The sequence below is a fragment of the Aquila chrysaetos genome, chromosome 5 (genome assembly GCF_900496995.4).
Source record: "Aquila chrysaetos chrysaetos chromosome 5, bAquChr1.4, whole genome shotgun sequence".
NCBI classification, from domain to species: Eukaryota; Metazoa; Chordata; class Aves; order Accipitriformes; family Accipitridae; genus Aquila; species Aquila chrysaetos.
This window is the reverse complement of record NC_044008.1, coordinates 12,010,189-12,023,759: the sequence shown is the minus strand read 5'-3', so window position 1 is coordinate 12,023,759 and position 13,571 is coordinate 12,010,189. Positions and strand designations below refer to the sequence as shown.

Sequence of the window (13,571 nt, the reverse complement as noted above, 5' to 3'; positions counted from 1 at the left end):
GCTATATAATGCATATGCTGCTATGTACTGCTGTGGCAGGTTAAGCTATATGCTCTAGACTCATGTCTGTGTGTACCAGATATCACCAGGTAAAGGCTTCTTGCTGGCAGACTTAAGTTTCTGCGTCCTCGCATTTTATTGCACAGCAGATTTTCAGAAAAGCAATTCAAATGCAGAAGCAGTAGTATTAGATTACTGCAGAGATTCAAAGACTCGGAGGAAGAAGAGGGAAGAATCAGTGTGTTATCAGGGGCACTTAAGGAAAGACTTGTTGAGGCAAACCATAAAAGTAAGCAGTTGAAAGACTCATTAGGAAAAGAACAAATAAGGTACATAAATAAGAGAGGAAGATAACTCGTAGAACACAGAAAAGGAAAGCAGGGTACGCAAATGCTTGAACAGCTTTTGACTTCATATCTGAGGTTGATATACATAACCGAGTGTACATACAAAACACTGCAAAGGACCACTAGTGAGAGAGCAAAATAATTTATTTCCTTAACAGCAAGCTTATAATGGACAGTGGAGGAGCCCTCAGAAGACCTTCTCCTTTGTCTGAAGGAAGAAGCAGACCCTCTTTCTGTATGAAGGTTATTTCTTTTCAATGATCATGCAAGATTGCTTGATCGGTTGAAATCCAGCACAAAACTTGAAACAACCCAATACAGAGGTTGGATGTCTGACAGAAAACTCACTTTACACTGCAGCATTTTTCTATTCACATGAGCCCATTCTCAATTAATACAACAACTGTCATGACTCTGGCTCTAAAAGAACATAGAAATAAATTGTGATTGTCAAGAACCTGTTCTGAGCATATGTAACAGGTAGACTTTCCGGAAATTAGGCATTTTAATGGTTCTTTTTCCCTAATTCATTATAGGGTGCACACTTCAGGGTGTTCAGATAAGTGTAAGAATGTATAGCAAACAGAAGAAAAATTTAGAAAGCAGACATAGTTTCCCGTTCATAGTGAATTGAATTTATTCTGATTGCAGTCCTGTGATTTCACTGTAGTCACAGCCACACAGGAATAACAAGAGTCACCCTAAAAATAGTCAAGACAAAAACACAGGAACTTTACTTCAACATACCTGAAGGCTTTTTTAAATTGGAACTGCTATGTTAGTTGCTCTATAACCTTTGACATCTATCTTTGCTTGGAGATTTTAATTCAAAATAGTTCAGTTGGAAGGAGTCAGTAAAGTCAGGGAGAATTTTCACATTGATTTCAGTGAAGCCAAGAGTTAAGCACTTGCACTCAGAAATTAGTTTTCCTACTGTGTTTTGACAATCAATTTCTTACCACTGAAATAAATGGCAATAATGGGACTCTATTCTGCACACATTTTGAATGCAAGTGGTGGTGAGTCTTCTGTACAGAGGTGGATCAGCCTGAATTAACTGAAGTTGGCAATTCATTAGAAAAATCTTAGAATCAAGCACTCTAATTAAAGGCAATGTCTGATGCAGTAAGGGTGGAAAAGGCACTGCCCTAGAAGTCAGACTGATCACTTGGCCATTTGAAAGGCATTTGCTTTCATACACTTTCCCTTGAACAGTTTGGTTTAGTCTTAGTGCAAGAAAGGCCATCAGGTGGGGTGGCCTAAGAGGTTGGCTCATGCAGTGCAGTGAACCCTTTACATCTGTGCATGCTCTACAATATGTATTTACACACATTTCTTCATGGTTCACCTTCATAAATTAAATTCAGAGAAAAGCTCTTTAGAAGACAAGCTTTTTATTTTAAACAAAACAAAGCAGAATCTCTGTGAAACCCATTAAAAGCTCTGGTAAAACAATGGCATCTCACCACTCAGCCACTTGGAGTTGTGCTGGTCGGTTCGCACTGCATTCCTCCTGGTCAGACTCCGAAAAATGGCTGCATCCGTCCCCATGAAATCAATATACATTCCCGAAAAAAGTTCTTCATCTGCAAAGAATTGAAACGGAGGGGAAAAAGCAAAAGCATTGTTATGGCTTTTGGGAAATCCGTATTTACTGATCTATTTTTACTTTAAACTCGTCAGCTCTTTATTTACACAGAAGTCTATACAGACAAGTATTGGGTCATGGGAATGGGGTTTCCCTCTGATTTATGAAGACACAATCTAGAATGCACAAGAATCATCAGATTTTTCTTAAAGATTTTAAGGAACTGCATAATTAAATGCAACAGAGAACTGCATATGTGGTGAACCTTTCTTTGATATGGAGTTTAGTGCTCAACTTTCACTGCTAAGGATCACTGGAAAATCAGGCTAGTGTTATCAAAAAGAATCACATTCAATTTTTTTAAGTACATACTTCAAAAAGCTTTTTTTTGTTATGGGAGAAGACAAAATGACTGGGCTGAATTTATTGCTGGTGTAAACTGGCACAACATCTATTGCAGTCAATGGATCAGTGCCAATTTTTACCAACAGTATTGTCAAGGCTGCCCCAGGCAGCCTCAAGCTGACTTCAGTATTGCAGAGGCCAGACAATCATATTATTGAACTTTACGCAGAGTAATACGGAGCAACAAATGTCCCCTTTTATGTACTTGATTCTAAGTATAGAGTCATTATGCTTGAACAGAATGAGACATGCAACTCTTACATTAACAGAACCATGAACTTCTGCTCCCTGCACAGGGCTGAAAATTCAGTCCATCAGTCAGGATGTATATCTGTGTTTGTGTGAGTCTGTGTGTGTGCATAAATATACGTATATATAATTATAATTCTAATTACACATACTATCATTTTCTACTCCATGAATAACCAAGCAATTTCCACTAACTAATGGCAATGAAACCCCAGAGTAGAAAACAGTAGCTAAAATAAACTCTAACTCTCATAGTGGGAGTGGTGGCTGAATACATTCCAGTACAGCTGGGTCCTTTGATTGATGTTTTTGTCTGAATTCCTGGACTACCCAGAGAGTGTGGTCAAGCTGGCAAGAGTCACAGGTTCAGAAGCGCTTGAGGCTATTTTTATGCTCTGTGTGTGTGTGTGAGTGTGTGTCTGTGTGTGTGCATCAATATGGAAGACTATTGGCTCATGAGAGAATTAAAACTCTGGAGATTTTGTTTTTCTGTTGCTGACTACAGCCTGAACTGAACCCCTGCAGAGCAGCCAGCAGCACTCTTCTGCTCTCATCTCTCCCAGTGATGACAAGATTCATACACAGGGGACTTAAACAATGCACTCATTGCATGTTTGGGAAGCATTTACTTCCTGAGCATGTATTGACAGAATGATGCTAGATCTGTACTGGTTTAGAACTGATTTTATTTATTTGTCTCATTGCCTCAATCCACCAGAGCTTTATTCTTATTATGAAATAAATTGGCTGAAAGAGATCAGGCTTATGGTTCTCACTAAACGTTATATACGGCCCTATGCATATACACATACGCACACACTTTAACAATAGTACTACACTATGTAATTTTAATCCTATTACATATCAATGCTATTAGTTATGTCTTAAGCATTCCTAGTGTCTGCTTGCTAATCATGTATCAGATGATATCCGTCAGCTCCACTTCCTTTTGGTTAAATTCTTAAATTCCACACAGCACTTGGTTTGCACAGCACAACTAGTTCACACTACTTCTCTTTGTTACTGGGGGGAATTACTGAATTGATGAGGTATGTCTGCTTTTATAAATATCTCCGAGTCTTGGTGGGGAGAGAGACATGCATCCTGCACATTAGTTATGCCAAGCTTCTTCAAAGCACATTTTTCATTGCTTTGATGCAAAACTGTTTTTGTACAATGGCAAATTGTACCAAGTTCAAATTTGTTTTTATAGCATCACTTTCCTCTGAAGGGTGAATCAGCTTTCCTGCTGTATTCTAGGCTGCTGATGCCCAAAATTGTCAAGAAATTGCATCTATATTTAAAAATGGTTCTTTTGTTGTGGAAGAGTTAGCCGGTCTGGCAGTATTTCCCCATCTTCTGAAGCGAGGGGAAGGAATTCCTCCTGCAGAAGAATGCTCAAAGGAGAGTCCAGTACATGGCCTCGGTCCCCTCATTATAACTCAAGCTGTGACTTACAAAATCTTCCCTTTTCCGGCATGGGTATTGAGGTTAAATTCATTCAAGCTTAATGTTTTTGAAGTGACTGGACTTTGTAGTAACAGGGAGAAAGTATAAAACCCAATCTGTGGGACTCTTGAAAAAGAATGTGACCTTTGTGGAAGAATTTAAACTTTGTAGATGAATTATGTCATGAAAGATAAGTCAAACACTAGGGAAGGTCTCTTCAGTCACATAACTGAGAGATCAAGGAAGATAACAAAGTCTACTAAGATGAACAAAGCTGCCATAGATCTGTTGTAGAAAAAAATCAGCTTACTGTATATACAGTAATTCAGAAGCAATGTACTTTAATGGTGTTTCAAAAAAATCCAGAAGGAACAAGGAAAGGAAACTTTATTATTTAATGACAGGTGATTCACTTAATCATACCAGAACAGCAATGAGTAGCAGTGGATTAATCCATCACTGACTTTGAACAAACATTTTCTTTACACAGTGAGTGTCTGTAAACACTGACCATAGATCACTGATGAAATAAAGATATAAGTGCAGCCAAGGTTCAGAGAGGTATCTAGGTAGCATTTACCTGTCTTCTAACTTCAACTGAAGCAACTTTATCGCTTCAGTTCATACATTTGTGAATGAAGTTACTTGTCCTTTGTACTAAATATATTTGCAATGAGGAATCAGAAAAAAAAAAGGGTAATTTATATTTTGAACAGACCATGTAGGATAGACTATATGACACTTCTCTTAAGCTCCATGAGACTCAAACTTTAAAGGAAATATCTGGCACAATATGTAATTGCCATTGATTTCAGTGGAAGCCGAACGGCAGAAACACCTCACATTGTTCACTTGTAAAGCTTGGGTGAAATATGCAGTAGCTGTGTGCACCAAGTTTTATTTGCTAAGAAAGCCTGAAAAATCTGTGCAACTGCTGTTTCCTTTATAGTCAAAAATATAGCAAGGAGTAGGCACATGTTGAAAAATCAAGGCTTTGGCACTAGAAGTCTGTGAACATGCTGCAAATGTGAAAGGTCGGGTTACACTAAGTATATATAACGCATCTCCTGGGTGAAAAAGAAAAAAAAAAGTTTCTTTTACTGATGACTTGGGTTGCACAAAGCATATGTCCCCTTTGAGTTTTCAGTTAGGTGTGCAATAGGCACTGCAGTAATTCTTTGTATGGGCTATATCTCACGGTCACTGAGTACAGTTGCCACCAATTCACAAGAATACTTGAGGTATGTTGGTTTTATCACTTTCTGGCCTTTCAAAATGGAAGAAAATTGCAAAGTTGGTTGGGTATAAAGCCAATTGAAGAATGAAGAGCCTTGCAATAGCTGGTGGGCTCTACAGCAGAGATGACAACAAAAATGAATTTCAAAGTAACTAAAGTCTTCAGGCTTTCTTTCCCTGGCTACAATTTTACATTTACAAGATTTTACAAGTAATGAAATGAGACACAAGAGCTGTCTAGGATGAACAAGGTCAGAAACTGTTCAAACATAAAATGCTAGACAGGGTAATGTAAAGTTGAAACTAATCCTGGGAAAAAATGTGTAAGCTGGGAAAGGGACAACCTTTTGTTTTTTTGTTTCTCTCTCTCTCCCTTTCAACAGCTTATTTCTGCATTTCATTCATACACCCACCTTTAGCTTCATGTAAACCTTGAAACAAGGATGGACCCAACCCTTGTGCCCATCAGCCAGACACAAGGTACTGCTCCTTGGCGGCTGAATTCTGTGTCTGGCTCGTTTCAGGCATCCCGTCAATCCACACCATGCGTGATCATAGGGGTTTAGACCTCAGCAACTTGGAGTATCTTTACTTACTGATCATAACAGACACCGTGTTCACATTAGGGTTGAAAGAACAGCGTCCCTTTCCTGATTCACACTTGGAGTCGATCTTGAAGATTTGTTCCTGCAATGTAGATTTGTGTGTCACTTCTCATTTCAGAAACCATCAGACGTAAAGTGATTTTTATGCTTGGCTATTTCCAGCATTAACAATGCTCGGCACTGCTGGGCACTTTTGCTGTACTATCAGAGGTTTAGCTTTCCTATTCAGAATTTCGTCATGTTTTTAGACAACTTTTTCATTGGTACCCATTTATTTTCAAGAATCTTGTTATAAATTCAAGACACTGAAACAAAGAATTTCTCCCTCTAGCTCAGTTATGCTTTGGAGAGGTTGACTGATCTCTGCAATAGCATCTGTGGAGATTACTTCTGTGTTATTGAAGTTATTTGTCATTTATTTGCTGAATACGTCGTGATACTTATACTAGTCTAGGACATTATAATAAAGCTACTAGAACAATAATACATATTAAATAAAAATCTCTTATGACAACTGTCATTTGGTGATAGTATAAATCATTTGCTCTTTGCTGAGCTATCAGACCTCCAAAAATCCCTTAAATCATATTTATTTTCTTCAATAGCATCTCCTGGATTATGGATAAAGCTCCAATTCCCTAGCGATAGATGATTTATCAATACCTCTTGCCATAGCCTGAAATCTCTTGGAAATTTTTTCGCTGTATAGGAATGTTGGTATGGGGATTTGTTTATATTTGATTTGATTTATAAATAGGAAATACATTTGGCAAAGTAGAAGCAACCTGGACTACAGCTTGAAATACAAACAGCCTGAATATCTTTAGAAAATTCACCCATCTCGGTGCACCTCTTTATTTCTTGGTTCCCAGCAATACTGAAGGGCACAGCATGCTGAGCAAGAAGTGACTCGGGTCCAAGTCTGTTCCTTATAAACTGCAGTCAGTAATGGTAGAGACATCAATCCACAGCCCGTCGACTCTCATACCATTGTATACCAAACAAACAACTTGTTCCTAGCCTCCCGTAACAAACTTCTAATCTTTAATAAAAGGCCAAAAGACACAATTGCAAGGAAAAAACCACCCAAACTTAAAACATTTCTATTTCAACAGAAAAAGGTAGCTGGCAAAAATTCCAAAGAAAGGCTTCTGTGATGTAGATGTCAATGTATTAGTTATTCGACTAAGGGCAGCAACTCTTCATATTCCCTTTAACAACTAATGTAAATCTCAGGGGAACGGGGATGCCACACAGCTCACTGAGCAGCCATTTGGCAACAGCAAATTGGAGACTCCACCAACCTGAAATGCTCAGCTACAGGAGGAAGTTTTCATATCCATGATCCCCTATCTCTTTCCCCCCCTTCTGTTTTGCCTAATTTAATCACAGAGATCTTATCTATTGTTTCAGTAATAAGCTCTCTAAACAATGTTAAAACGTAAGTATGAAGTTTCTAATATGATCTTGGGTTGGGGTTTTTTTGTTGTTTTACTTCTAGATTTATATGCAGCTTGATGTTTATCCATAGTTACTATATTAAACCACTATTTACCAATGCAAAATGGCCATTACTGCACTATTAAACTAGCTCCAGGACTACACGTGATTTTCATATATATTAAACTACTTTTTAGTCTATAATTAATTCACATAGTGATTACATTTCCTTCTGTTTTCATTTACTTTGACATTAGAATATATTTGGGTGACTAAGAGAGTCATTACCAAGGACCAAAGTATCAAGTGTGCCAGGCAAGAAAATGAATTATTTTTTAACCTCTGTTTCAGGGAAAAGGGCAACATTCTGCCTCATCAATGAAACTGCCTTTTTTTGTGAGATTATGTGGAATCCTGGAGACAAAAGAGCAAAACAGGCCCAGTTCTTATGATTGTTGGATATGACTCTTACTGTCAGATTTTGTAGCTTCTAGTGAAAAACAGATGTGTTTTCTAAAATATCCATTTTGCACGTGCAAAACCAGCCTTCTGTGCATGGAAAACTGTACTAAATTAAAGGTGAAATGATAAAAGCAGAGAAAAAAAATTAATTCTCACTAGTCCCATCAGCACTACATAGTTCTTCATTCTGCTCTATTAATTAGTCATGCACTGATATATGCAATGAGTTCAGAAGGAAATGCTTGGTTTAAAACTGTTATGCTATTGTTGGCCTGTACAGTAAAGGCTTTGAGCCTGTACAGTAATGATGCCTACAGTCAAGTGTCTGACAGACTCCAGACGTCTGAAACAGCAGTTTATTTAATCAATTGATCATAGGCATGTAGCTATAGAGACAGGCTAAGTGAAGCCAGTCCTGCTCTTCCAAGACATATCTTTATTTTTAACTTAAGAAATTTAACATCTTGCATAATCTGGAGATGTCATTTCCACCCCCCCGCCCCAATTTAATTTATAAAAAAGCTAAAATAATGAGGTTCAGAGTTATCTGGGCTACAGTACTATTGCTTAAGCTGATAAAGCAATATTGCATTAATTAGAGACAAATAAGATCACTTTCCATGTTTTAAATAATTTGTCAAGGAATAGGATAATGCTGAGGAAAGCTGACCTCTGCTTCAAAATACATCAAAATAAGTTAATGTAGACTCTGTTAACCAGAAGGATGGATTTACTTATTCAGTTCTGCTTGCTTGTGCTTTTAAATCCAAGGCTATGAACCTCTACTTTTAGATAATTAATTAGGACTGAAGGTGCAGTGATTCAGACTACATACTCTATTAAGGAGGCTGCAGCCAAGTAGGGATCTACCAAAAGTCACTGAGATCATCCCATGCAAACCTACCTGGAGAAACAATGATGTATCACCTCTCTGGGAATCTCTGCAGTAGTCTTGGGTCTTGGCCAGAATTCCCATCCCACTCCCAGTGAAATCAGTGATGATCCCAGTGTCTTCCCTAGGAGCCAGCCCAGCTTTTAAAGCTGCCCTCACATGGCAAAACTCCAGGTGGCACGCTCTGATCTTCTTTCCCAACACATCTGCTTCCACATTGTACAGGAAAATATACTGCACCCCCCCGTGCCTGCAGACATGAATCTGACCCAAAAGCTACTGAGGTGCTGGGTCTCAGTTAAGTGCTTTTCTTTCTCCTGGTTGCTTAATTTATTACCTATTACGTTTACACATAAACAAACATTTCACTTTCAAATTAGGAAACTTGGACAACATACTTATGAAACACCTGGTACTTTGTATATTGAAAATACACAGTGAAACTGAATCTAGAAAAACTGGAGACCTACCTAGAGAAAGTAAGATTTACACCCTGGAAGATCTCACAGTGAGGAGAAAACTTACTGACTTCATCCTGGCAGAATCTAATGGGGCAAAACTTGTGCAGCAGATGAAAGTTACCTGTACTGGGATTGCATCTAGTGGGTATTAAGCTGAAGTCCAGCAACGCTTCACATACCTGAATAGTTAGCCCACTTAAGGGCTTCTCCCAGGAATCAGTAACACATGGAAGTTATAAAAAGTGAACTGCATATTTTACTTTTTATCTAACTGGCTATTTCCTTTCAAGTGTTTCTTGGCAATTTTTCCAACAAATGGCAGGACTGAATTCACCAGACAGCATCAGATAAAAAGTAGTATCAAATGTAGCCCAGCATTTGGTATGATTGTGGAATTTTGGACAACCATCCCATTTGAGGCATGGCTTTCGGTCATGGCTTTGCTTCCAGCTGGTAACAGGTCAGAAAACCATGGACCTTTGTTCTTTTTCTATTTAACGTGGGTGAAGGAACCTATTTGGATCATTGACTTTGCATTTTCAAAATTTTGAGTTTTGTATAACACTAGTAAGATGCACCACAAAATGAGTGGGTAGAATGAAAAGAGACTTACCTCGGACCTGCGTCCTCTGTTGACATACACACACACGGGGCTGAAGGCACCGCTGCCGCAGACGTACAGGTGTGTGCGATTGTATGACTGTATCACGCGCACAAAATTTCCACAGCCATGCTGCAGAGAATACAGAAAAAAATAATTTCACATTGGCAAATGTTATTAGATGTTGAGAACTCTAGGGAATAGACATGGTTTAGAATTTTAATAGTATCATGAAAACAGCTACGGAGTTTAGTAGTCTCTGGATTTGACCAGCTGTAGACTTCTGTTTTCATGCCATTTTGCCTAGTCTGGGAACTGGGCATTGATAGGGCACTACAGAGGAGTTATAGAGGAGTGCATATAATTTTCCCATTTCCACACAGTAATCTAATTTTCATCCACAGACTTCTCTGTACCTTGCATGGGAAGAAGCAGGGCCTGTGCAGGAAAACAAGAAGTAACCTTATGAAGTTGCCTTAAGGACACCTCCAAAACAGTCTCTTTTTTCCCCCTAATTTTTTCATCATATCTGGAGATAATTAAAAAGCAAAGCAAGCCCAAATCTCAGATCCCATTGTTTGTATAAACAATTTCTTTCCAAAACTTTAAAACTCTGAACAACACAAAGGAAGTTTGCAGTGAATTGTTGCTTCATATTGAAGATCAACAGTAACATCTTCAAATCAGTATGAAAATTAAAACAGAAGGTTAAGGGCCACACAGTTTCACACCATCGGATTTACAGTTTTATCCTTCCAGCATACCCCTTTCTACTCTTGCTCTTTCCTTTTTTGACTATGATCAACTGCTAATGCACTTTAGGTTGAAAATAGATTTTTTTCTGAATAATTTTTCTTACTGAGATCCCAGAACTGCCTTCGTATTCAATTGTCCAAACCTTCACCAAAGACAGTGAGAATTGCATGTGTTCTGTGAGCACAGGATTGGAAACTGTGTCATCAGTCATCTTCATGCAAATCAGTAGAGTTAATCCTTGTTTAGCAGACTGCACAGTTTATTTGTATTTAAAGGTATTCACATTTTTGGTTCAGCAGGAGCTGGTACCGTACTACAACATCTGAATTCAACGGAGTTTCTCTACAGGGAACACTGCATGTCCTCAGTTAAGTGCTAGCTCTAGCTGTATCAGAAAAATCCTTTAAGCCAGTCAAAATATACTGTTTCTCTAAAGCTGAGGGCTCTTCCTAAATGTTTCCATTTTCTCATATCCAGCTATCTTAGTTTGGCTCAAAGATGGCTTTAGTAATGTCTTCCTATAAAAATCGTGTTTTTCTCAGCAGTACTGCCAATCCACATTACGGGTGTGGAGAGGGAAGAAGGCCAGGTGAAGGGATACCACTAGCGAATATATGCCAGAGTGTAAATTGTTGCTTTCTTTTCTTGCTGTTTGCAGAAGACTTTTCTAGAAGACTCCTAGATAAAGGATTACATGCTGAGAAGTCTCAGAATGAAAGTTTTCAAGGATCAGGACCATGAAACAATATCTACATGAACAGTACTTGTACATGGCACTTGATACTCTGCTTCAGTACCATGTCATGTGCTTTCCAGAGTGTCTATAGCAAGAACACAGCAGTGGTTAGGTGAACGGCTCTTTTCTTTAAGGACAGCCTTCTGGGGTAACCATCTGACACATACTGTGTCTTAATGTCTCTTCACTAATGATTTACACACAAGTAACACAATTTGGCTCAATACAAACATTCTCATATTTTAATGCTGTCCGGCAGGAAGACCATTTTATGATTTCCGAGCCTTCGCCCATCTCTCTAGTGTTGAACCACTGAACTCCATTTGCAGTTTGCTACATGATTAATCTGGGTACCGCACTCTGACTCCACAAGCCAACAGAGCAAGAAATTGTTATTTCAGAATATATTTTGTAGGACTGCCATTCAAGAGCACCCATGCTTCAATTTCCCTTTCCTTGATATTGGAGTACTTTGTGCTTTTAAATCACTCTGGTCTGAGGTGACATGAGATAGCTCTCTTTAGGATGGATGTTTGTCAAAGGTGGTGGCTAAGTTGTAGCTATTCACACACTACCCGTGCTTCTCTTGGAGCTGATACCAAAACTCACTCAGTAGCAGTGTCTGGGGAACTGCCTTACTGTAGATATCCGAAAGTCAGACATCTATACCCTAGGATCTCATCACAGTAAATGGAGAGAAATAGATGTCATACTAATGTAAGCATTCAAGTTAGCCTGGTAAACATATTATTTAGAGGTGACAATTTCTGTTCAGTAACAAAAAAGGTAGCCAAAGATGACAAATTCAGACACCAATGTTTGCCTAATGGTAGGGCAGACAAATGCCCTCAGAATATCCCTGGAAAAGAATTCGCTGATTGCATGAAGTCCTTTACCAGCTGCTCCAAGTCTACCTATTCTTTTTTTACCTTGTGATAATCACTAGTCTCTGACAGGTCCAAAGTTATCATGCACGCACTCCCCCCGCCCCGGCCTTTTTTTTTTCATTTGAAATTCTTAATTCTTCTGAATTCACTCACTGCTTCTCCCTTTATTATCAGGAATGAAACTCACAAGAATGCTATTAAAGTAGAGCTATAAATTTTAAGTTGCAAACAGTGATTTAGCATTGGGTTCTCTTTTTCTCATTATTTCAGTGAGCTTTCAATAAGACGCATCATTGATTTTAGTGAGAGCAGCTCTTCACTACCTTTTTTTTTTCTCTTTTAAACTCTTGAGGACAAATACTGAGAAACTTAATGTAAACTATTTTTGGAACTTTATTTTTCTTCTGCAACGCACAGCTGGGAATTAAAAAAGTCAATTAAAGTTGATGCACATGGACATTCTTAATTAACTACGTTCTAAGGTATTAGCTGTACCCACAATTAAACTTTTGTAAAAACAGAGGTTCTACCCAGAAATCTGTCCACTAATGCAGCAACATTTGGCTACTTCAGTATGATTAAAAAGTATGAGGAAAGTCTCACCACCAAATAGCCAAGATTAAAAGTTCTCCAGAGAGCCCAGTACTTAGTAGTGTCTTAGTTTTTTCTTTTCCAATGGAACACATATTTTGCATACTACATTCTGCTTAGAGTATCATCTACATTTTTCCTACTTTTGTCCTAGAAGTGTCATCATATGTTGGAAACATGACTAAGACTAATGAACTTTTGTATTTCAAAGAAAAGAAAATTCTTTAACCAGTCTATCACAAGTTAATGATGCAGCTGACATAGTAACTAGGGTCAACAATGATCACCATTAACAAAGCTGTATGTTTTATTTTCACATTTAGTGCAACTTAACAGGCCACTGGCTGTAGAATTTACTGCACACCGCAGTAACCAGAACAATGTAAAGATGTATAGAAAAATAGGATATTCAATAGGAGAAATACTTGTTTTTCACTACCATAGCTATCAGGAAAAAAAGTAGATACTCTGCCATACCAACCAATATAGTTATTCATAAAGAATCATTCTGTTGTTCTGCAGCAATATAGTGAATTACCCTCCACAGCTTTGAAAAAGCAGTATTACAGCAACACTCCAGTAGGCCAACCTTCTGGTTTCCTTACATTCATAACAGATGTTCAAAATAAAGCCCACGCATATTTCTCCTACAGAATAGACTCAGGTGAATTATTGTAACATTGCAGTAACTGAATTGCATGTTATCTGTAGGCTTAGTTAACAATATAAAATATGTAGCTAAAATAAATAGAAATATTAGGCATGATATAGAGACCTTTGAAATAAATAACAGTTTTTATACTGAATTCAGTGGTCTTTTGCATTAATTCTATTGTTTCTGAAATTAAAAGCTATACTTATATACA

At 38.0% G+C, this 13,571-nt stretch overlaps 1 protein-coding gene across 2 annotated transcripts in view; it reads right to left on the bottom strand.

Annotated features, from left to right (window-relative positions):
• SEMA3C (semaphorin 3C) overlaps positions 1 to 13,571 on the bottom strand; it is a 123,573-nt gene that overhangs the window by 37,151 nt on the left and 72,851 nt on the right. For both annotated transcript variants that reach the window (XM_030015335.2, XM_030015336.2), the window contains exons 5-7: positions 9,748 to 9,867; positions 5,871 to 5,961; positions 1,814 to 1,933 (exon numbers count right to left, since the gene is read on the bottom strand). In XM_030015335.2, coding sequence (XP_029871195.1) covers positions 1,814 to 1,933; positions 5,871 to 5,961; positions 9,748 to 9,867 — 331 coding nt within the window. The remainder of the gene's footprint in view (positions 1 to 1,813; positions 1,934 to 5,870; positions 5,962 to 9,747; positions 9,868 to 13,571) is intronic.